At 40.5% G+C, this 26,270-nt stretch overlaps 1 protein-coding gene across 1 annotated transcript in view; it reads right to left on the bottom strand.

The window, feature by feature from the left end:
- SLC5A1 (solute carrier family 5 member 1) overlaps positions 1-26,270 on the bottom strand; it is a 72,553-nt gene that overhangs the window by 16,554 nt on the left and 29,729 nt on the right. The window contains exons 6-10 of the mRNA XM_037817286.1: positions 15,812-15,917; positions 14,455-14,535; positions 2,914-3,134; positions 2,534-2,669; positions 1,103-1,210 (exon numbers count right to left, since the gene is read on the bottom strand). Of these exons, the coding sequence (XP_037673214.1) occupies positions 1,103-1,210; positions 2,534-2,669; positions 2,914-3,134; positions 14,455-14,535; positions 15,812-15,917 (652 nt within the window). The remainder of the gene's footprint in view (positions 1-1,102; positions 1,211-2,533; positions 2,670-2,913; positions 3,135-14,454; positions 14,536-15,811; positions 15,918-26,270) is intronic.

Genomic DNA, 26,270 nt, shown 5'->3' with positions numbered 1-26,270 from the left:
TTAGGTAGAATTTTGAAATATTTCTTCAACATGAAACCTGAATAGCAGCACCAAATTTAGACCCCAAAAGTCTGTCTATTCTGGACTCACAATTCCTTATGGTGAGAACCTCCTTGTATCCCATCCATTTACTGCTACAAACTTCCTCACTCTTGAGCTAAAATCATTCCTTGCTCTTTTCTCCATGTATTTCCTTGGAACAGTCTTGCAATCTGAAAGTCAATTCATTCTCCAGGTAAAACTCTTTTGGACCTAAGACACTTAGTTCAAGCTTTCATGTTAATATCTGTTGGAAAGCTTTGGTAGAACTTCTAGATGAGCATGAAAAAGGCATCTTTTTTCCCTAACAAGCTTGCAGATCACCCCCTTTTCAAGCCTAACTGAGTGGACAAGTTCCAGTACTCATAGAGACCAACCAAACCATTCCCACTGAGAGAAAACATATTCAAAACCTGAGAACAAGCAGGGACTCAAACAGATATGTGAACACTGAGGTTCATAGCAGCATTACTAACAAGAGCCAAAATAATCCAAGTGTCCATCAACTGATGAAGAGATAAATAAAATGTGGTATATACATACAATGGAGTATTACTCAACCATAAAGAAGAATGAAGTCCTGATACATGCCACAGTATAGATGAGCTTTGAAAAAATTATGCTAAGTGAAAGTCAGACACAAAAGAACAAACATTGTATGATTCCACTTACATGAAATAGCTAGAATAGGCAAATTCATAGAGACAGAAAGTAGATTAGAGGTTGCCAGGGGCTGTGGGTTAGGAGAATTGAGGAATTATTGCTTAATGGGTATGGAGTTTCTATTTGGCATGATGAAAATTTTTGTAAATAGATAGTGGTGATGATAGCACAACATTATGAATGCAATTAATGCCACTGAATTGTATGCTTAAAAATGATTAAAATGGCTAATTTTGTTTTATATATATTTTACTGCAATTAAATTTTTTAAAAAAAGAGGGCCTCCAGAATAAGGCTTTCCCTATTGATTGCCCAGACTCAGAAATGACTTTGCCCCAGAAATCTACATGGAGAATAAACCCTTCCCCAGAAAGATCCTGTCAGCAGGACTGACTCTCACCATCGGGCATGAGCTCCACCACTAGGGTCGGATAGGCGATGTTGGTACAGCCAACCTCAGTGCCACAAAACTTCTTACATTCTGAGGGGAGGACACAGGCGACTTTTTCTGGGAGAGACAAAAAGCCATATTAGCAAGCAGACATCAGGAAAACAAGTCCAAGATTCATTTTCTTAAAACAAGGCTTCCAACATGACGTTCCTGCCCAAGGCCCCAAAATGGCCCAACAAAGAGTGCAGATCCCAGCTGAGCCCTTCCATGCCATGCCCCTTCCCTATTATCCCTGACATATCCCCAAGCTCTGACTGGGGAGAAAAGGCAAGTCCTGGGCAGAGGGGAGGAAATAAGGGAATGCATAGGATTGGGAGGGAGGAGACACACTGCTTAAAATTAATTTAGCTAGCTACCCTGCAGCTCATCAGTGATAGTTGTCATGTTTCCCCTGAAGATCACAGAGACTTGTGGCTCCTAATTTAGAGGTTTACTTTAAGCAGCTCTTACAAGTAGGGTTGGATGCCCAGACAACTGAGGAGTTCCTCAATGGTAAATCTGGGGTAGAAACAGAAAAGAACTGGCCTGGGAGAGGAAGGGGACATGAGCTAGAAAATTGGAGTGAATTCTAGAAACTTGGAAAGAATTCAGATCAGCAAACACTTAATAAGCACCTACTACCAGTATATTTCATTTAGGGCTGCTACATATAGCACTGATTCATTACAGTACTATCTCAAATATTTTAATAAATAAATGCGTGTTATATCCATTATAATATGAACTACTTAGTCACGTATGTTTTTCTCATACCAGGCAAACCATTGTAGAAATGTCGGAGACTTTAGGAGCACTTAGCCAATGACAGCAAGTACCCCCATATTGTCCTGACTTCATTTACGGGAGTGTTCACCAAATTTTCACTCAGCTGTGATCTCTTTGTATCTCATACTCCAGGAAACAGTTCTGATCCATAATGGCTAACAAAAAAAAAAAGCAAATGGCGATGCTGGAGAGGCTCAGGGCTCCTTGGAGGAAATGGGATCAAGAAACAAAGTTCAGAGCAGCAGGCACTAAGAGACTGGTAGGGGGTTCTTTGACATTAAGAAGGGCATCACACATACCATATAGCCTGGGAGGACTGAGCAACAACAGAGCAAATAGTAGCTAGAGAAAACTACAGCTGGAGGCAGGTCATGACTTCAGAGGATTTGAAAAAAAAGTGGGGTAAGCATTTGCCTATGTAAGAAACCGGTGAACACAGTGCCACAGGCTCTGTGCCCTGTGCTATTAGAGGACAATAATGCTTGGTAATCATGTCAAGAAAAGAGGTGTGGTGGTGGGGGGGGGGGTAGATGCAGGGAGCTGCAGGGCTTTGGAAGTGACTTGGAGTCAGGAAAATAAGAGACAGTTGCCAGTGAGTCCAGGAGAAGGCATTACCTGTGTACAGGATGCGGCTGATCATTCCTGGCATCACCATGAGGAACATGGGCAGCAGCTTCAGGTACCCGCACATGATGCAGCCAGCCTTCACATGGGACATGTTCTTGGCTGAGAGACAGCGCTGCACAATGACCTGCCAGGGAATGTCCAGTCAGGCAGGGTGCAGACCAGAGAACCCCGCAACAGCCTTCTGTTACCCCAGCCTCCCTCCCATCCTGGGTCTTTGGCTTGGCATTCCCATGTCACCTGGGCTCAGCTACCTCCAGACCATGTGAGCCCTGCCCTACTTTTCCCAACCCCACAAGCCACAGACAGATGGGGTTTCCTATGTTGCCTTGGGGAGGACCCCATCAACCATGCACTCCCAGCTTTGGTACCTGATCTGTGCACCAGTACCACAAGGCAATGATGGACAGCCCAAAGATGAGCCCAGGCCATGGGAGGTCTCCCTTGAGAGGATCTCGAAAGATGTGGAAGGAGTCAGCCCTCGGGGTATAGCATTCTTTCTTGACAGTGATATTTCCATCAGAAATCAAGGTTGGAATGGCATTCATGTACTTTGTCATGAAGGTTTCATACCCTCCCACTTCGTAAAAAGCTGGAAAACATTAGTAACAAAAATCAACATCCTGAAACTCAGAACTCTTCTTTTCCTTTTGTGGATGCCTGAGAAACTGAGAGGCTCCGATCAGCAGGCCAGAGCCCCCATTGTGTGATTTTTGGGCAAGTCACTTTTCCCCTCTGGCTCTCAGCTTTTTCATTGGTAGAATGGAATTATTAACCATGCCCAGCCCCCTCAGGGCTACTGTGAGAGTACTCCAACCATGCATCTCTCTACAAAAGGAAGGTATTTTAATTGTTAAGGGGAAGACTTCAACATGCACAGAAATTGGAACTCTCAAGCACTGCTGATGGGAATATAAACTAGTGCAACCACTTTGAAAAAGTTTGGCAGTTCCTCAAAAAATTAAACGTAGAATTACCATTTGACCCAAAGGTTCCACTTCCAGGTATATACCCTAAAGAACTGAAAGCAGGGACTCAAATAGATAACTGTAAGCCGATGTTCATAGTAACATTATTTGCAAGAGCCTAAAGGTAGAAATAACCCAGGCATCCATTGACAGAGATATGGATAAACAAAATGTGGTATAATGGGATATTATTCAACCATAAAAAGGAATAAAGTTCTGACACATGCTACAATAGGGACAAACCTTGAAAATGTTGAGTGAAATAAGTCAGACACAAAAGGACAAATATTGTATGATCTCTCTTATATGAAATACGTAGCATAAGCAAATTCATAAAGACAGTAAGGAAGTAAGTAAGAGAGTGGGAGTGGGAATGGAGAGTTATTGCTTAATGTGTACAGAATCCCTGTTTGGGGGTGATGAAAAAGTTTTGCTACCATGGTGATGGTAGCAGAACATTGTGAATATAATTAATACCACTGAATTATACATTTAAAAATGGTTAAAATGGGAAAGTTTGTATTATATATATATATATATATGTTACCACAATAATTATTTTGAAAAAAGGAAGACATTAACTTTGGATCAGATGCTCTGTTTTTTCCCCTCAGCCCCTGATGTCAGCCTTTGGGCCTTTGGGACAACAGAGGTAGACCTAGAGATACATAGACCAGGCTGTAGGTACCACCTCTGGTCCCAGAAGTGTGGTGGGATGGACAGAGAATGAGCAAGGAGTCTGGAGCACTGCCACCTACCACCTGTGCATCCTAAATAAGTCATTCTATCCCCTGCCTTGTTAACTCCAGATCCTGCTGGGAGAAACAGAATGAAAGCTTTCAGAAAACAGAATAGTAGAAATTGGAAAAGAGGCTTCCCAGGACACAGAGAGTACATGAGGCCCCCTTAAAAATAAAATGCATCTCTAAGAATTTTCTGGTTTCCCTTGTGAGTTCTTGTTTAATCCATTGGTTGTTTAAGTGTGCTGTTTAACTTCCACATATTTCTGAATTTTCTAATTTTCCTTCTGTCATTGACATCTAGCTTCATTCCATTGTAGCTGGAAAATATGCTTTATATGATTTAAATCTTTACAAATTTATTGAGACTTATTTTGTGACCTAACATATCACCTATCCTAGAGAATGATCCATGTGCACTTAAGAAGAACGTGTATTCTACTGTCATTGGGTGGAATTTCCTATATATATATCTGTTAGGTCTAGTTGCTTTATAGTATTGTTTAAGTGCTCTGTTTCCTTATTGATTTTCTGTCCAGATGTTCTATCTGTTATTGAAAGTGGTGTACTGAGGTCTCCTACTATTACTGTTGAACTGTTTATTTCTCCCTTCAATTCTGTCAATGTTTGCTTAATGTATTTTGGGGTTCTGCTATTTAGGTGCATGTTATATTTGTTATATCTTGGTGGATTGACTCTTTTATTGAAACATAGGGTCCTTCTTTGCCTCTTGTGACAATCTCTGACTTAAAGTTTATTTTGTCTGATATTAATATGGCCACCTCAGCTCTCTTTTGGTTACTACTTTCTTAGATTTTTTTCTATCCACTGAACTTTGAACCTATTGTGCCTTTGGGTCTAAATTGATTCTCTTGTAAACAGCATGTAGTTGGATCATGCTTTTTAGCTATTTTTCCAATCTCTGCCTTTTGACTGGAGCATTTAACCCATCTATATCTGAAGTAATTACTGATAAGGCAGCCATTTTGTCATTTTCTTTTTATACATTTTATATTTTTTGTCCCTCATGCCCTCCACTGCTGCTTTTTTTATGTTTATTGTTGATCCTTTGTAGTGACAAAGTTTGATCCCCTTCACATTTCCTTTAATGTGTATTTTTTAGATATTTCCTTTGCAGTTACCATGGTGTGGTGGTTTGCTGCTGTATTGAACCCAGAAAAAAACATGTTCTTAAACTTAATCTATTTCTGTGGGTGTGAACACATTGTAAGTAGGACCTTTTGATGAGGTTACTTCAGTTAAGGTGGACCAATATAATCAGAATGGGTCTTAATCCTATTACTGGTGTCCTTTATAAGCAGAATGAAACTCAGACAGATGGAAAGAAAGCCATGGGAAGCAAGAACCTGAAGTTCAATGGAATTTGGAAGAGAAAAGAGGAACCAGGAGAGGCCACTGTGTGCACTGCCACGTGACAAAAGAGCCAATAACCAAGGATCGCCAACAGCCAACCCCAGAATGACAGTTTTCAGGAAGAAAGCATTCCCCTGATGATGCCTTGATTTGGATTTTCTCTTAGCCTCAAAACCATGAGCTAATAAATTCCATTTATTAAACATTTATTAAACACCACTGCATGATGTTTGCTTGAGCAGTCAAGGAAACTAAAACACATGAGGTTTACATTTAACATCCTAAAGCTATAACAATCTAACTTAAATAGATACCAATTTTTTTAATCTTCATTTTATTGAGATATATTCACTTACCACGCAGTCATACAAAACAAATCGTACATTCGATTGTTTACAGTACCATTACATAGCTGTACATTCATCACCTAAATCAATCCCTGACACCTTCATTAGCACACACACAAAAATAATAAGAATAATAATTAAAGTGAAAAAGAGCAATTGAAGTAAAAAAGAACACTGGGTACCTTTGTCTGTTTGTTTCTTTGTTTCCCTCCCCTATTTTTCTACTCATCCATCCATAAACTAGACAAAGTGGAGTGTGGTCCTTATGGCTTTCCCAATCCCATTGTCACCCCTCATAAGCTACATTTTTATACAATTGTCTTCGAGATTCATGGGTTCTGGGTTGTAGTTTGATAGTTTCAGGTATCCACCACCAGCTACCCCAATTCTTTAGAACCTAAAAAGGGTTGTCTAAATTGTGTGTAAGAGTGCCCACCAGAGTGACCTCTCGGCTCCTTTTGGAATCTCTCTGCTACTGAAGCTTATTTCATTTCCTTTCACATCCCCCTTTTGGTCAAGAAGATGTTCTCCATCCCACGATGCCAGGTCTACATTCCTCCCCGGGAGTCATATTCCACGTTGCCAGGGAGATTCACTCCCCTGGGTGTCTGATCCCACGTAGTGGGGAGGGCAGTGATTTCACCTTTCGAGTTGGCTTAGCTAGAGAGAGAGGACCACATCTGAGCAACAAAGAGGCATTCAGGAGGAGGCTCTTAGGCACAATTATAGGGAGGCCTAGCCTCTCCTTTGCAGCAACCATCTTCCCAAGGGTAAAACCTACGGTAGAGGGCTCAACCCATCAAACCACCAGTTCCCTATGTCTGTGGTCATGTTAGCAACCATTGAGGTGGGGTAGGCCAATACCCCTGCATTCTCCACAGGCTCCTCAAGGGGGCACTACATATATTTTTCCTTGTTTTTTTTTTTTTTTGTTTGTTTGTTTTTTTAACCTTTTTTTCCTTTTTAAATCAACTGTATGGAAAAACAAAAATAAAAAAAAAAAAAGAAAGAAAAACATACAATAAAAGAACATTTCAAAGAAACCATAACCAGAGAGTAAGAAAAAGACAACTAACCTAAGATAACTGCTTTACTTCCCACCTGTTCCTACTTTACCCCAAGAAAGTTACATAATATAGCAACATTTCTGTGAACTTGCTCCTACTATATCCATCAGAAATTAACAGACCATAGTCATTCCTGGGCATCCCCAGAACGTTAAATAGCATATCTGTTCTTCTTGGATTACTGTTCCCCCTTCCTTAATTGCTCTCTATTGCTAGTTCCCCTACATTCTACATTATAAACCATTTGTTTTACATTTTTCAAAGTTCACATTAGTGGTAGCATATAATATTTCTCTTTCTGTGCCTGGCTTATTTCGCTCAGCATTATGTCTTCAAGGTTCATCCATGTTGTCATATGTTTCACAAGGTCGTTCCTTCTTATTGCCGTGTAGTATTCCATCATGTGTATATACCACATTTTATTTATCCACTCATCTGTTGAAGGACATTTGGGTTGTTTCCATCTCTTGGCAATTGTGAATAATGCTGCTATGAACATGGGCGTGCAGATATCTGTTTGTGTCACTGCTTTCCGATCTTCCGGGTATATACCGAGAAGTGCAATCGCTGGATCGAATGGTAACTCTATTTCTAGTTTTCTAAGGAACTGCCAGACTGACTTCCAGAGTGGCTGAACCATTATACAGTCCCACCAACAATGAATAAGAGTTCCAATTTCTCCACATCCCCTCCAGCATTTGTAGTTTCCTGTTTGTTTAATGGCAGCCACTCTAATAGGTGTTAGATGGTATCTCATTGTGGTCTTAATTTGCATCTCTCTAATAGCTAGTGAAGCTGAACATTTTTTCATGTGTTTCTTGGCCATTTGTATTTCCTCTTCAGAGAACTGTCTTTTCATATCTTTTGCCCATTTTATAATTGGGCTGTCTGTACTATTGTCATTGAGTTGTAGGATTTCTTTATATATGCAAGATATCAGTCTTTTGTCAGATACATGGTTTCCAAAAATTTTTTCCCATTGAGTTGGCTGCCTCTTTACCTTTTTGAGAAATTCCTTTGAGGTGCAGAAACTTCTAAGCTTGAGGAGTTCCCATTTATCTATTTTTTCTTTTGTTGCTTGTGCTTTGGGTGTAAAGTCTAGGAAGTGGCCGCCTAATACAAGGTCTTGAAGATGTTTTCCTACATTATCTTCTAGTTTTATGGTACTTTCTTGTATATTGAGATCTTTTGTCCATTTTCAGTTAATTTTTGTGTAGGGTGTGAGGTAGGGGTCCTCTTTCATTCTTTTGGATATGGATATCCAACTCTCCCAGCCCCATTTGTTGAATAGACCATTATGACTCAGTTCAGTGACTTTGGGGGCCTTATCAAAGATCAGTTGGCCATAGATCTGAGGGTCTATCTCTGAATTTTCAATTCAATTCCATTGATCTATATGTCTATCTTTGTGCCAGTACCATGCTGTTTTGACCACTGTGGCTTTATAAGCTTCAAAGTCAGGGAGTGGAAGTCCTCCCACTTCGTTTTTCTTTTTTAGAGTGTCTTTAGCAATTCGAGGCATCTTCCCTTTCCAAATAAATTTGATAACTAGCTTTTCCAAGTCTGCAAAGTAGGTTGTTGGAATTTTGATTGGGATTGCATTGAATCTGTAGATGAGTTTGGGTAGAATTGACATCTTAATGACATTTAGCCTTCCTATCCATGAACATGGAATATTTTTCCATCTTTTAAGGTCCCCTTCTATTTCTTTTAGTAGAGTTATGTAGTTTTCTTTGTATAGGTCTTTTACATCTTTGGTTAAGTTTATTCCTAGGTACTTAATTTTTTTAGTTGCTATTGAAAATGGTATCTTTTTCTTGAGTGTCTCTTCAGTTTGTTCATTTCTAGCATATAGAAACATTACTGACTTATGTGCATTAATCTTGTATCCCGCTACTTTGCTAAATTTGTTTATTAGCTCTAGGAGCTGTATCGTCAATTTCTCAGGGTTTTCCAGATATAAGATCATATCATCTGCAAACAATGACAGTTTTACTTCTTCTTTTCCAATTTGGATGCCTTTTATTTCTTTGTCTTGCCGGATTGCCCTGGCTAGCACTTCCAGCACAATGTTGAATAACAGTGGTGACAGCGGGCATCCTTGTCTTGTTCCTGATCTTAGAGGGAAGGCTTTCAGTCTCTCACCATTGAATACTATGCTGGCTGTGTGTTTTTCATATATGCTCTTTATCATATTGAGGAAGTTTCCTTCAATTCCTACCTTTTGAAGTGTTTTTATCAAAAAGGGATGTTGGATTTTGTCAAATGCTTTTCAGCATCTATTGAGATGATCATTTGATTTTTCCCTTTTGAATTTTTAATGTGTTGTAATACATTGATTGATTTTCTTATGTTGAACCATCCTTGCATGCCTGGAATGAACCCCACTTGGTCATGGTATATGATTTTTTTAATGTGTCTTTGGATTCGATTTGCAAGTATTTTGTTGAGGATTTTTGCATCTATATTCATTAGGGAGATTGGCCGGTAGTTTTCCTTTTTTGTAGCATCTTTGCCTGGTTTTGGTATTAGACTGATGTTAGCTTCATAAAATGAGTTAGGTAGTGTTCCATTTTCTTCAATGTTTTGAAAGAGTTTGAGTAAGATTGGTGTCAGTTCTTTCTGGAAAGTTTGGTAGAATTCCCCTGTGAAGCCATCTGGCCCTGGGCATTTATTTGTGGGAAGATTTTTGATGACTGATTGGATCTCTTTGTTTGTGATGGGTTGATTGAGGTCTTCTATTTCTTCTCTGGTCAGTCTAGGGTGTTCATATGTTTCCAGGAAATTGTCCATTTCCTCTACATTGTCCAGTTTGTTGCCATACAGTTGTTCATAGTATCCTCTTATAATTTTTTTAATTTCTTCAGGATCTGCAGTTATGTCACCTTTTTCATTCATTATTTTGTTTATATGGGTCTTCTCTCTTTTTGATTTTGTCAGTCTAGCTAGGGGCTTGTCAATCTTGTTGATCTTCTCAAAGAACCAACTTTTGGTGATATTTATCCTCTCTATTGTTTTTTTGTTCTCTGTGTCATTTATTTCTGCTTTAATTCTTGTTATTTCTTTTCTTCTACTTGGTTTAGGATTGGTTTGCTGTTCATTTTCTAGCTTCTTCAGTTGATCCATTAGTTCTTTGATTTTGGCTCTTTCTTCCTTTTTAATATATGCATTTAGTGCTATAAATTTCCCCCCAGCACTGCTTTTGCTGCATCCCATAGGTTTTAGTATGTTGTGTTCTCATTTTCATTCGTCTCTATATATTTAGCAATTTCTCTTGCTATTTCTTCTTTAACCCACTGATTGTTTAGGAGTGTGTTGTTTAACCTCCAGGTATTTGTAAATTTTCTAAGTCTCTGATGGTTATTGACTTCTAATTGTATTCCATTGTGGTCAGAGAATGTGCTTTGAATAATTTCAATCTTTTTAAATTTACTGAGGCTTGTTTTATGTCCCAGCATATGATCTATTCTGGAGAAAGTTCCGTGAGCACTAGAAAAGTATGTGTATCCTGGTGATTTGGGATGTAATGTTCTGTATATGTCTGTTAAATGTAATTCATTTATCAGATTGTTTAGGTTTTCAATTTCCTTATTGGTCCTCTGTCTGGTTGATCTATCTATAGGAGAGAGTGATGCGTTGAAGTCTCTCACAATTATTGTGGAAACATCAATTGCTTCCTTTAGTTCTGCCAGTGTTTCTCTCGTGTATTTTGTGGCACCTTGATTGGGTGCATAGACATTTACGATTGTTATTTCTTCTTGTTGCATTGCCCCTTTTATTAGTATGTAGTGGCCTTCTTTGTCTCTCAAAACATCCCTGCATTTAAAGTCTATTTTATCTGAGATTAATATTGCTACACCTGCTTTCTTTTGGCTGTAGCTTGCATGAAATATTTTTTTCCATCCTTTCACTTTCAATTTCTTTGTGTCCCTGTGTCTAAGATGAGTCTCTTGTATGCAACATATTGATGGTTCATTTTTTTTTATCCATTCTGTGAATCTATATCTTTTACTTGGGGAGTTTAATCCATTTACATTCAACGTTATAACCGTGAAGGCATTTCTTGAATCAGCCATCTTATTCTTTGGTTTTGTTTGTCATATATATTTTTCCCCTCTCTCTATTAATATCCTTTATTGTACCCATACCGAATCTCTTTAGTACTGAACCTTTCTCCAAGTCTCTCTGTCCTTTCTTTGTTTCTCTGTCTGTAGGGCTCCCTTTAGTATCTCCAGTAGGGCAGGTCTCTTGTTAGCAAATTCTCTCAGCATTTGTTTGTCTGTGAAAAATTTTAACTCTCCCTCAAATTTGAAGGAGAGCTTTGCTGGATAAAGTATTCTTGGTTGGAAATTTTTCTCACTCAGAATTTTAAATATATCATGCCACTGCCTTCTTGCCTCCATGGTGGCTGCTGAGTAGTCACCACTTAGTCTTATGCTGTTTCCTTTGTATGTGGTGAATTGCTTTTCTCTTGCTGCTTTCAGAACTTGCCTCTTCTCTTCTGTGTTTGACAGTGTGATCAGAATATGTCTTGGAGTGGGTTTATTTGGATTTATTCTATTTGGAGTTCGCTGAGCATTTATGATTTGTGTATTTATGTTGTTTAGAAGATTTGGGAAGTTTTCCCCAACAATTTCTTTGAATACTCTTCCTAGACCTTTACCCTTTTCTTCCCCTTCTGGAACACCAATGAGTCTTATCTTAGGACGTTTTATATTATCTATCATATCCCTGAGGTCCGTTTCGATTTTTTCAATTTTTTCCCCATTCTTTCTTTTATGCTTTCATTTTCCATTCTGTCATCTTCCAGGTCACTGATTCGTTGTTCAGCTTCCTCTAGTCTTGTACTATGAGTGTCCAGAATCTTTTTAATGTGGTCAACAGTTTCTTTAATTTCCATAAGATCATCTATTCTTTTATTTAGTCTTGCAATGTCTTCTTTATGCTCTTCTAGGGTCTTCTTGATATCCTTTGTATTCTGTACTATGGTCTCATTGTTCATCTTTAGTTCTTTGAGTAGCTGCTCTAGGTGCTGTGTCTCTTCTGATCTTTTGATTTGGGTGTTTGGGCTTGGGTTATCCATATCGTCTGGTTTTTTCATATGCTTTATAATTTTCTGTTGTTTTTGGCCTCTTGGCATTTGCTGAACTTGATAGGGTTCTTTCAGGATTTGTAGACCAATTGAAGTCCTTATCTCTAATTTATCAGATCTACAGCTTCGTGGAGTACACTTTCTCTAATTAACCAGCAGGTGGCGTCCACGAGCCACCTGTTCTCCACAAGCCAGTTCTCCCATGCTTTGCCTTTGGGGTGAGTGGGGGAGTGAGTCTTGTGGGGTCCAATTGGTGTACCAAGCTTGTGTGTGTAGTTGGTGTTGCCCGCCCTGTATATGAGGCGTGTTTCTGGGCAGTCAGGGAGGGGGGTGGCTCTAACAATCAAATCTCCCTGGTCAGCCTGGAGTTTTAAAGCTGCTGCAATGGTCTAATCCTTCAGTTCAGTCCTGCCACAGTTTGTCTCTGCCACTGACCTACAAGTCCTTGGTATTCGCATATGGCTCCTGAGACTTGCAAGTGGGTCCCTCTTCCAGGGTGTGCAACCCCTGATCCTCTGTTGAGGGATGACTGTGCTATGTCACAGGTGAGTGCCGTCCCCCCAGGGCGCTTCTGGGCTGCTGGGCTGTGTAGGGAGGCTCCCAGTCTGCTGAAATGATGGCTGAATGGGGCTTTGTTAATTCACACTGCTCCACCTTCCCAACTATGGGACAATCAGCTGAGGTTGCAGGGAAGGCTAATGTCCACGCCCAGTTTTGTGGTGTGTGCCTGTTATTTGACGCACTTCCGTCACACTGGGTTGTGTGGGGCAGCTCTGGGCTATGGGGCTGGCGATGGTCAGGAGTGTTTCCTGTCCACCAGGATGATGGCTGTGAGCGGACACCCCCCTTTTCTTGGGAAGTTGTGGTGTTTAGTGAAATTTCTCAGCCACTGGATTATTGCCTTTTGTCTCAGAGCTCTCTTAGTTCTGCTCTTGTCTTGACCTGCCGAAATTGCAAGTCTTTGAAGCTTTCTGTATTGGGCTTCTTAGAGTAATTGTTTTAGAAAAAGAAAAAAGGATTAAAAAAAAAAAAAGGGGGGGGGCCCTCCTCACAGAAATAATGGGTTATTGAAATGCTAAGAGACAAAGCAATTAGGGCCATTAAGGAAAGTTCCACAGGGCAGAGAGATCAGCTTTTCTTCGGGATTTGCATATGAGCCTGAGGGCCTGAGCTCTGCCTTTCCCCTTACTATGTTCACCAGAACTCCAAAAATCCTCCGCTTTTATTTTGGAGTTTTTTGTGCTGTTTTTTTTTTTTCTATGCCTGTCTCCTCTCTGCTGGGCTGGCTGCTCTCAGATTCTCTGGTGTCTGGTCTCAGTCTATCTATGGTTGGAGTTTGGATCAGTAGAATGAGTTTCTGATAAGGGCTGCCACTGCAGTTCTCCCTTCTCCTTCTGGGAGCTGACAGCCCCTCCTCCCATGGGACTGAGCCTGGCAGGGAGGGGCGTGGGTCCCCTGGCTGCAAAAACTTACAGATTTCGCTGATCTCAGCAGTTTGACGTGTTCATGAGTGTTGTATGAAGTATGCCCAAAGTCAGATTGCTCTGTGGTGTCCAGTCCACGCAGTTCCTGACTTTCTACCTACTTTCCTGGAGGAGTAACTAAAACATACAGCTCACCAGTCCGTCATCTTGCCCCGCCTCCCCAATTTAATTTCAATAGCACACACAATCTATTTTCTTATACCTCCCCTCCCCAACTCTTCCGGTTGCATATTATATCTTTCCATAACAAATACCCCTGGATCTTAGGTCTCCATCTTCTCTTTAGGATTTCAAAGACAAGTAAAATTTCAAAATATTGTTGGGGGTGGGCAACAAGGCCAAGTTTTAAATTCTGTCAAATAAGGATAGTAAAAAAGAAAATTATCACCTACTGTCATCAAGTAATAAAAGAAAGGACATTTAACCTCAAAATGTAAACAAATCATAACCCGAGATCAAAAATAACACTTGAATATATTTATCCTGATGGAAAACTCACTACACTATCGTTTATTCTTTTTGTCCACTTGGCTGCAGACAGACCATGTCAACACAGGCCAACACTAGGGACCAGTGGCCCAGACTATCTAGAAAAGGTAGCAGAGAATCCAGGTGTTCTCTGGGTCACTCCAGCCTGAGACCTCCAGTGGTGCATAAGGGCCTCTGCACACCCATAATGAGGCATCAGTCGAGCCATTTCACTCCCCTTGGAAGAGCAGAGCCCTTCCCAGCTCACTGCCTGGGTGGGCAGCAGGCAGAGTGGCCAGATTTGCTTTTCTCTTACTGTGCTGCAGGCCCTCTACCACTGCTCCCATGTCAACCTGCTGCAGTTACACTTACCAAACCCAGTCAGGATGAAAGACCCTACCAGCATGATCACCGTCTGCAAGGTGTCCGTGTAAATCACAGCAGCTAGGCCCCCTAGCAGGCAAGAAAACAATAAATACATCTGAGCTCATGCTGAGGGCAATCTGCCTGCCTGCTTCCTTTCCTCATCCTCTACCCTTTTACCTCTGCACACCTTCTAAGCACACCCCTTCATTCACTCACCTGCCTCTTCCTGCCTTCCCTCCCTTGCTCTGCTACAGCTCTCTACTACTCAGCATGTACCAACATCTCCACTGTTCACAGAAATGCTTGAAAGACCTTGGGGAAGGGAGCACATTTTTCCCTAATTGAGGAGGAAGAGGGTGATGTGTCAGTTTTAAACCAGGAGACGGCTTATAGGAGATGGCTCCTCTATGGTGAGACAAAGCATCTTCCACCAACAAAGTCAGGGTAGAGCAAAAAGCTGACTACAGATATCCAGAAACATTACTAAACTGGCACCTTTCAGAGGGCTACTTGTATATCCGCTCTTTCTTTTCTCAGACCATCTAAGTAACCTCTTGTCATCAAAACTAATTGGAACAGGAACCTAGGAATGGGGGTCCAGCTGAGCAGCCAGTTCTACCACTGACCTTGCCCCCCTAACTGGACAGAGTGACACTTATGCAAAGGTGTCCTCAATTGTTAACCTGTCATCAGCTAATCCAGTAACCTCTCTTTTGTCTTCCTCCAAAACCTCTTTCTATGTGTTACTCCCTCCCAATAGTAGTTTCCATTCCCTATGACATAAATCCAAGGCCTCTGTCTGGCTTCCAAGTCCCCTCTAGATTTGCCTCATTTGAAGCATCAAACCTTATGGCCCACGACCCACACTCTACCTCACAGTGACCATCCTCCTCCAGCCAAGCCCACCTGCCACCCCATGACAGGCCCATTCTCACCTCTATTCCTCTGCTCACTCCATTTCCTACACCTCCAATCTCTTCCTGATTTTCCCAATTTAGTCAAGTCCTCTCCACAATCTGCAAGGCCAGGCCCTATCCTGCATCCTGTAAGAATTTTTCCTGACTATTCCAGCCAACACTGAAGTTTTCTGAGACCACCCACATGATCTGTACAGTCTATGAATGGAGACCAAGAAAATACCCCATTATCAAACTGTTTTCTTGGTAAGTAGCATTCTCTCTCTCTCTCTCTCTCTCTCTCTCTCTCTCTATCTCTATCTCTATCTCTCTCCATCCCTCCCTCTCTCCCTCTCTCCCTCTCTCTCTCTCTCGTGGAGAAGCCATGTCTCCTACTTCCTCTCATCCTTCCCAAGTGCCTAAACCCAAGCTTGGCATGAGCTGCTGGATGATTTGAATAGACTCACCTGTGATTGTATAAAGGCCAGTGATCAACAATAGGATAAATATGGCCAGGTACAGATCCAGACCCAAGGCCAAATTGATGAATATGGCCCCAGAGAAGATATCTGCCTGAAAAGGAGAGGATAGTGGAATTAGGAATGAAAGAGGCCAGCTGACTGCAGGGTGCACCCAGTGCCTGAGCTGAGGCACTTGCAGTGCAGAGGACAAGGAGGCAAACACGGAGGTGCTAGGAGAAGCTGTCACCTGAGTAGACAGAGCATGTCAATGGCTGAATTTTTCAGAATCCCAAGGTTGATCCCACTCCCCTTGCTCTTTGGCTGAAATTCCACAATTAGAGGTTCATATTTTTATCCCCAGCTAAGAATATGAATATCTGATGGAGAGTCATACTCTATTCCTGAATTTCCCAGCATGATTTACTCACGATGATAATAGGTATTCCATGAAAAAAAGGATTCATGCCCAAAAGTCTGTGATATGCTGGATAAAACAAAGTTTAAGCAGTTTCTTTACCACACAACTTCTCTGAGCCTTTAACATACACTGTGTCCTACGAATCCCTAGGGAAGGAATATGGTATGCAACATTTCACAAACTTCTTTAAGCACTGTGCTAGTTTGGATATATTATGTCCCACCAAAAGCCATATTTGTTAATGCAATCTTGTGGGGCAGACGTATTAGTGTTGATTAGGTTGAAATCCTTTGAGTGTTTCCATGGATATGTGACTCAATCAACTGTGGGTGAAACATTTGATTAAATTATTTCCATGGAGATATGGACCCTACCCATTCAGGGTGGGTCTTGATTTAATCACTGGAGCGATATAAGAGCTCAGACAGAAGGCGCTCGCTGCTGCAGCTCAGAGAGACATTTGGAGATGGCCTTTGAAAGCAGACTTTTGCTGACACTTTGGGGACGCTAGCCCAGTGTTTGCTCCAGAGAAGCTAAGAGAGGACAAAACTCCCCAAGAGCAACATTTTGAAGAACGCAAAGGAGCTGAGAGGGAAACTGGAACACAACCTGGGATCAGCAGACGCCAGCCACAAGCCTTTCCAGCTAACAGAGGTTTTCCAGACACTATTGGCCTTCCTTTGGTATCTTAATTTGGACATTTTCATGGCCTTCAGACTGTAAATTTGTAACCAAATAAACCCCCTTTATAAAAGCCAACCTATTTCTGGTATTTTGCATAATGGCAGAGTTAGCAAACCAGAACAACCATGGAACCCTTTTTGTCAAGGAACAACTATTAACACCTTGAGGTTTCTCACCACCCACGTCATGGACTCCTGCTCTAAACTATTATCCATTGGTTTACACCTTAGTACACAAAGGTTCATTAGACATATTCCCAAAAGCAAGTTTGATTGCCAGAGGATCCATGAGTGAAACTTCTCCCTCCACACCTCCTGAGTGGATGAAAATTTCAGTGACATAATAACTTTAACTCCCAGGCCCAGATGAAGTCCACCTTGAACAAACACAACCAGAACCTCATCAAGGAGGTCCTGTATGGTAGGTTTGGTGCTAGGTGGTTTATTTGGATTATCTCATGAAACTTTAGGAAAAATTGTTCCTTCTTCACCCCTGACTTCAATTTGGGCACTGGAGCTCTGACATGAGTTTTTTTTGATGTCCCTATATGCCCAAACATTTCTCTTCTTAATGAGGGGTGTTTTCCTCCATTTCTAGAGGACTTAAAACTTTACAGAGGGCTTTCACGTGCATGGTTTGTTTTGATCTTCAAAACAGAGTAATCAGACAGGCAAATTGGCTCCATTTTACAGATGAAAAACACATAATCAATGACTTGCTCAAGAGCTAAAATCCAGGTCTTCTGTCTCCAAGTCCATTGATACTTCCACAACATCAAAAGTTAAGAGTCTTCCCTTCTGGAATATTTTGGCCGAGTAAAGCTTTTAAAATTTCTTACTTATTAAAATGATTCATGTGTATGGTTTTATTAAAGCAGCAGAGTTTCAACGGCTGAAAGATTTCAAATGGAGTCGAGAGGTCTCTCTGGAGGGCATTCTTATGCACTATATAGATATGCCTTTTTAGTTTTTACTGTATTGGAATAGCTAGAAGGAAATACCTGAAACTGTCGAATTGCAACCCAGTAACCTTGATTCTTGAAGATGATTATATAACTATGTAGCTTACACGGTGTGACTGTGTGATTCTGAAAACCTTGTGACTCACACTCCCTTTATCCAGTGTATAGACAGATGAGTAGGAAAATGAGAACAAAAATTAAATGAAAAATAGGTTGGGATGTGGGGTTGAAATGTTTTAGATGTTTTTTTTTACTTTTATTTTTATACTTAATTTTATTTATTTTTTTTGAAGTAAGGAAAATGTCCAAAAATTGATTGTGGTGATGATTGCATAATTATGTAGACTGCATAGTGTGACTGTGTGGCTGTGAAAACTTTGTAGTTCACACTCCCTTCATCCAGCACATAGACAGATGAGTGGAAAAATGGGGACAAAAATTAGATGAAGTATAGGGTGGGATAGAGGGGATGGAAAGAGTTATGGGTTCTTGTTTGTTTTCATTTTATTTTGGAGTAAGGAAAAGTTTCAAAAATTGATAGTGCTAATGAATGCACAACTGTATGAATGTGCTGTGAATAATTGATTGTACACTGTGGATGACTGGAAGGTTTGTGAATGTACCTCAAAATGCATTTTAAAAAGTAAATGAGAGGCGGGGCAAGATGGCAGACTGGTGAGCTGTATGTTTTAGTTACTCCTCCAGGAAAGTAGGTAGAAAGCCAGGAACTGCGTGGACTGGACACCACAGAGCAATCTGACTTTGGGCATACTTCATACAACACTCATGAAAACGTGGAACTGCTGAGATCAGCGAAATCTGTAAGTTTTTGTGGCCAGGGGACCCGCGCCCCTCCCTGCCAGGCTCAGTCCTGGGGGAGGAGGGGCTGTCAGCTCCGGGAAGGAGAAGGGAGAACTGCAGTGGCTGCTCTTATCGGAAACTCATTCTACTGATACAGACTCCAACCATAGATAGACTGAGACCAGACACCAGAGAATCTGAGAGCAGCCAGCCCAGCAGAAAGGAGACAGGCATAGAAAAAAAACAACACGAAAAACTCCAAAATAAAAGCGGAGGATTTTTGGAGTTCTGGTGAACTTAGAAAGGGGAAGGGCCCTGAGGCGCATATGCAAATCCCGAAGAAAAGCTGATCTCTCTGCCCTGTGGACCTTTCCTTAATGGCCCTGGTTGCTTTGTCTCTTAGCATTTCAATAACCCATTAGATCTCTGAGGAGGGCCCTTTTTTTTTTTTTCTTTTTTTTTTAATCCTTTTTTCTTTTTCTAAAACAATTACTCTAAGAAGCCCAATACAGAAAGCTTCAAAGACTTACTATTTGGGCAGGTCAAGTCAAGAGCAGAACTAGGAGAGCTCTGAGACAAAACGCAATAATCCAGTGGCTGAGAAAATTCACTAAACACCACAACTTCCCAAGAAAAGGGGGGTGTCCGCCCACAGCCATCATCCTGGTGGACAGGAAACACTCCTGCCCATCGCCAGCTCCATAGCCCAGAACTGCCCCAGACAACCCAGTGTGACGGAAGTGCTTCAAATAACAGGCACACACCACAAAACTGGGTGTGGACATTAGCCTTCCCTGCAACCTCAGCTGATAGTCCCAGAGTTGGGAAGGTAGAGCAGTGTGAATTAACAAAGCCCCATTCAGCCATCATTTCAGCAGACTGGGAGCCTCCCTACACAGCCCACCAGCCCAGAACTGCCCTGGGGGGACGGCACTCACCTGTGACATAGCACAGTCATCCCTCAACAGAGGACCCGGGGTGCACGGCCTGGAAGAGGGGCCCACTTGCAAGTCTCAGGAGCCATACGCCAATACCAAGGACTTGTGGGTCAGTGGCAGAGACAAACTGTGTCAGGACTGAACTGACGGATTAGACTATTGCAGCAGCTTTAAAACTCTAGGATCACCAGGGAGATTTGATTGTTAGAGCCACCCCCCCCTCCCTGACTGCCCAGAAACACGCCCCATATACAGGGCAGGCAACACCAACTACACACGCAAGCTTAGTACACCAATTGGACCCCACAAGACTCACTCCCCCACTCACCAAAAAGGCTAAGCAGGGGAGAACTGGATTGTGGAGAACAAGTGGCTCGTGGACGCCACCTGCTGGTTAGTTAGAGAAAGTGTACTCCACGACACAGTAGATCTGATAAATTAGAGATAAGGACTTCAATTGGTCTACAAATCCTAAAAGAACCCTATCAAGTTCAGCAAATGCCACGAGGCCAAAAACAACAGAAAATTATAAAGCATATGAAAAAACCAGACGATATGGATAACCCAAGCCCAAGCACCCAAACCAAAAGGCCAGAAGAGACACAGCACCTAGAGCAGCTACTCAAAGAACTAAAGATGAACAATGAGACCATAGTACAGGAGATAAAGGAAATCAAGAAGACCCTAGAAGAGCATAAAGAAGACATTGCAAGACTAAATAAAAAAATGGATGATCTTATGGAAATTAAAGAAACTGTTGACCAAATTAAAAAGATTCTGGACACTCATACTACAAGACTAGAGGAAGTTGAACAACGAATCAGTGACCTCGAAGATGACAGAATGGAAAATGAAAACATAAAAGAAAGAATGGGGAAAAAAATTGAAAAAATTGAAATGGACCTCAGGGATATGATAGATAATATGAAACGTCCAAATATAAGACTCATTGGTGTCCCAGAAGGGGAAGAAAAGGGTAAAGGTCTAGGAAGAGTATTCAAAGAAATTGTTGGGGAAAACTTCCCAAATCTTCTAAACAACATAAATACACAAATCATAAGTGCTCAGCAAACTCCAAATAGAATAAATCCAAATAAACCCACTCCGAGACATATACTGATCACACTATCAAACACAGAAGAGAAGGAGCAAGTTCTGAAAGCAGCAAGAGAAAAGCAATTCACCACATACAAAGGAAACAGCATAAGACTAAGTAGTGACTACTCAGCAGCCACCATGGAGGCGAGAAGGCAGTGGCACGATATATTTAAAATTCTGAGTGAGAAAAATTTCCAGCCAAGAATACTTTATCCAGCAAAGCTCTCCTTCAAATTTGAGGGAGAGCTTAAATTTTTCACAGACAAACAAATGCTGAGAGAATTTGCTAACAAGAGACCTGCCCTACTGGAGATACTCAAGGGAGCCCTACAGACAGAGAAACAAAGAAAGGACAGAGAGACTTGGAGAAAGGTTCAGTACTAAAGAGATTCGGTATGGGTACAATAAAGGATATTAATAGACAGAGGGGAAAAATTATGACAAACATAAACCAAAGGATAAGATGGGTGATTCAAGAAATGCCTTCACGGTTATAACGTTGAATGTAAATGGATTAAACTCCCCAATTAAAAGATATAGATTCACAGAATGGATCAAAAAAAATGAACCATCAATATGTTGCATACAAGAGACTCATCTTAGACACAAGGACACAAAGAAACTGAAAGTGAAAGGATGGAAAAAAATATTTCATGCAAGCTACAGCCAAAAGAAAGCAGGTGCAGCAATATTAATCTCAGATAAAATAGACTTCAAATGCAGGGATGTTTTAAGAGACAAAGAAGGCCACTACGTACTAATAAAAGGGGCAATTCAGCAAGAAGAAATAACAATCGTAATGTCTATGCACCCAATCAAGGTGCCACAAAATACATGAGAGAAACACTGGGAAAACTAAAGGAAGCAATTGATGTTTCCACAATAATTGTGGGAGACTTCAACACATCACTCTCTCCTATAGATAGATCAACCAGACAGAAGACCAATAAGGAAATTGAAAACCTAAACAATCTGATAAATGAATTAGATTTAACAGACATATACAGGACATTACATCCCAAATCACCAGGATACACATACTTTTCTAGTGCTCATGGAACTTTCTCCAGAATAGATCATATGCTGGGACATAAAACAAGCCTCGATAAATTTAAAAAGATTGAAATTATTCAAAGCACATTCTCTGACCACAATGGAATACAATTAGAAGTCAATAACCATCAGAGACTTAGAAAATTCACAAATACCTGGAGGTTAAACAACACACTCCTAAACAATCAGTGGGTTAAAGAAGAAATAGCAAGAGAAATTGCTAAATATATAGAGACAAATGAAAATGAGAACACAACATACCAAAACCTATGGGATGCAGCAAAAGCAGTGCTAAGGGGGAAATTTATAGCACTAAATGCATATATTAAAAAGGAAGAAAGAGCCAAAATCAAAGAACTAATGGATCAACTGAAGAAGCTAGAAAATGAACAGCAAACCAATCCTAAACCAAGTACAAGAAAAGAAATAACAAGGATTAAAGCAGAAATAAATGACATAGAGAACAAAAAAACAATAGAGAGGATAAATATCACCAAAAGTTGGTTCTTTGAGAAGATCAACAAGATTGACAAGCCCCTAGCTAGACTGACAAAATCAAAAAGAGAGAAGACCCATATAAACAAAATAATGAATGAAAAAGGTGACATAACTGCAGATCCTGAAGAAATTAAAAAAATTATAAGAGGATACTATGAACAACTGTATGGCAACAAACTGGAGAATGTAGAGGAAATGGACAATTTCCTGGAAACATATGAACAACCTAGACTGACCAGAGAAGAAATAGAAGACCTCAACCAACCCATCACAAGCAAAGAGATCCAATCAGTCATCAAAAATCTTCCCACAAATAAATGCCCAGGGCCAGATGGCTTCACAGGGGAATTCTACCAAACTTTCCAGAAAGAACTGACACCAATCTTACTCAAACTCTTTCAAAACATTGAATAAAATGGAACACTACCTAACTCATTTTATGAAGCTAACATCAATCTAATACCAAAACCAGGCAAAGATGTTACAAAAAAGGAAAACTACCGGCCAATCTCCCTAATGAATATAGATGCAAAAATCCTCAACAAAATACTTGCAAATCGAATCCAAAGACACATTAAAAAAATCATACACCATGACCAAGTGGGGTTTATTCCAGGCATGCAAGGATGGTTCAACATAAGAAAATCAATCAATGTATTACAACACATTAACAAGTCAAAAGGGAAAAATCAATTGATCATCTCAATAGATGCTGAAAAAGCATTTGACAAAATCCAACATCCGTTTTTGATAAAAACACTTCAAAAGGTAGGAATTGAGGGAAACTTCCTCAACATGATAAAGAGCATATATGAAAAACCCACAGCCAGCATAGTACTCAATGGTGAGAGACTGAAAGCCTTCCCTCTAAGATCAGGAACAAGACAAGGATGCCCGCTGTCACCACTGTTATTCAACATTGTGCTGGAAGTGCTAGCCAGGGCAATCCAGCAAGACAAAGAAATAAAAGGCATCCAAATTGGAAAAGAAGAAGTAAAACTGTCATTGTTTGCAGATGATATGATCTTATATCTAGAAAACCCTGAGAAATCGACGATACAGCTACTAGAGCTAATAAACAAATTTAGCAAAGTAGCGGGATACAAGGTTAATGCACATAAGTCCGTAATGTTTCTATATGCTAGAAATGAACAAACTGAAGAGACACTCAAGAAAAAGATACCATTTTCAATAGCAACTAAAAAAATCAAGTACCTAGGAATAAACTTAACCAAAGATGTAAAAGACCTATACAAAGAAAACTAAATAATTCTACTAAAAGAAATAGAAGGGGACCTTAAAAGATGGAAAAATATTCCATGTTCATGGATAGGAAGACTAAATGTCATTAAGATGTCAATTCTACCCAAAGTCATCTACAGATTCAATGCAATCCCAATCAAAATTCCAACAACCTACTTTGCAGACTTGGAGAAGCTAGTTATTAAATTTATTTGGAAAGGGAAGATGCCTCAAATTGCTAAAGACACTCTAAAAAAGAAAAACGAAGTGGGAGGACTTACACTCCCTGACTTTGAAGCTTATTATAAAGCCACAGTTGCCAAAACAGCATGGTACTGGCACAAAGATAGACATATAGATCAATGGAATCGAATTGAGAATTCGGAGATAGACCCTCAGATCTATGGCCGACTGATCTTTGATAAGGCCCCCAAAGTCACTGAACTGAGTCATAATGGTCTTTTCAACAAATGGGGCTGGGAGAGTAGGATATCCATATCCAAAAGAATGAAAGAGGACCCCTACCTCACCCCCTACACAAAAATTAACTCAAAATGGACCAAAGATCTCAATATAAAAGAAAGTACCATAAAAATCCTAGAAGATAATGTAGGAAAACATCTTCAAGACCTTGTATTAGGCGGCCACTTCCTAGACTTTACACACAAAGCACAAGCAACAAAAGAGAAAATAGATAAATGGGAACTCCTCAAGCTTAGAAGTTTCTGCACCTCAAAGGAATTTCTCAAAAAGGTAAAGAGGCAGCCAACTCAATGGGAAAAAATTTTTGGAAACCATGTATCTGACAAAAGACTGATATCTTGCATATATAAAGAAATCCTACAACTCAATGACAATAGTACAGTCAGCCCAATTATAAAATGGGCAAAAGATATGAAAAGACAGTTCTCTGAAGAGGAAATACAGATGGCCAAGAAACACATGAAAAAATGTTCAGCTTCACTAGCTACTAGAGAGATGCAAATTAAGACCACAATGAGATACCATCTAACACCGGTTAGAATGGCTGCCATTAAACAAACAGGAAACTACAAATGCTGGAGGGGATGTGGAGAAATTGGGACTCTTATTCACTGTTGGTGGGACTGTATAATGGTTCAGCCACTCTGGAAGTCAGTCTGGCAGTTCCTTAGAAAACTAGATATAGAGTTACCATTCGATCCAGCGATTGCACTTCTCGGTATATACCCGGAAGATCAGAAAGCAGTGACACGAACAGATATCTGCATGCCAATGTTCATAGCAGCATTATTCACAATTGCCAAAAGATGGAAACAACCCAAATGTCCTTCAACAGATGAGTGGATAAATAAAATGTGGTATATACACACGATGGAATACTACGCAGCAGTAAGAAGGAATGATCTCGTGAAACATATGACAACATGGATGAACCTTGAAGACATAATGCTAAGCGAAATAAGCCAGGCACAAAAAGAGAAATATTATATGCTACCACTAATGTGAACTTTGAAAAATGTAAAACAAATGGCTTATAATGTAGAATGTAGGGGAACTAGCAATAGAGAGCAATTAAGGAAGGGGGAACAATAATCCAAGAAGAACAGATAAGCTATTTAACGTTCTGGGGATGCCCAGGAATGACTATGGTCTGTGAATTTCTGATGGATATAGTAGGAGCAAGTTCACAGAAATGTTGCTATATTAGGTAACTTTCTTGGGGTAAAGTAGGAACATGTTGGAAGTTAAGCAGTTATCTTAGGTTAGTTGTCTTTTTCTTACTCCCTTGTTATGGTCTCTTTGAAATGTTCTTTTATTGTATGTTTGTTTTCTTTTTAACTTTTTTTTCATACAGTTGATTTAAAAAAGAAGGGAAAATTAAAAAAAAAAAAAAAAAAAAACAAGGAAAAAAAAAAAAAGATGTAGTGCCCCCTTGAGGAGCCTGTGGAGAATGCAGGGGTATTCGCCTACCCCACCTCCATGGTTGCTAACATGACCACAGACATAGGGGACTGGTGGTTTGATGGGTTCAGCCCTCTACCACAGGTTTTACCATTGGGAAGACGGTTGCTGCAAAGGAGAGGCTAGGCCTCCCTATGGTTGTACCTAAGAGCCTCCTCCCGAATGCCTCTTTTTTGCTCAGATGTGGCCCTGTCTCTCTAGCTAAGCCAACTTGAAAGGTGAAATCACTGCCCTCCCCCCTACGTGGGATCAGACACCCAGGGGAGTGAATCTCCCTGGCAACGTGGAATATGACTCCCGGGGAGGAATGTAGACCCGGCATCATGGGACGGAGAACATCTTCTTGACTAAAAGGGGGATGTGAAAGGAAATGAAATAAGCTTCAGTGGCAGAGAGAATCCAAAAGGAGCCGAGAGGTCACTCTGGTGGGCACTCTTATGCACACTTTAGACAACCCTTTTTAGGTTCTAAAGAATTGGGGTAGCTGGTGGTGGATACCTGAAACTATCAAACTACAACCCAGAACCCATGAATCTCGAAGACAGTTGTATAAAAATGTAGCTTATGAGGGGTGACAAGGGGATTGGGAAAGCCATAAGGACCACACTCCACTTTGTCTAGTTTATGGATGGATGAGTAGAAAAATAGGGGAAGGAAACAAACAGACAAAGGTACCCAGTGTTCTTTTTTACTTCAATTGCTCTTTTTCACTCTAATTATTATTCTTGTTATTCTTGTGTGTGTGCTAATGAAGGTGTCAGGGATTGATTTAGGTGATGAATGTACAACTATGTAATGGTACTGTGAACAATCGAAAGTACGATTTGT

The sequence above is a fragment of the Choloepus didactylus genome, chromosome 23 (assembly GCF_015220235.1).
Source record: "Choloepus didactylus isolate mChoDid1 chromosome 23, mChoDid1.pri, whole genome shotgun sequence".
Taxonomy (NCBI): domain Eukaryota; kingdom Metazoa; phylum Chordata; class Mammalia; order Pilosa; family Megalonychidae; genus Choloepus; species Choloepus didactylus.
The sequence above is the reverse complement of the archived record's forward strand: the minus strand, read 5'-3'. Positions and strand labels throughout refer to the sequence as shown.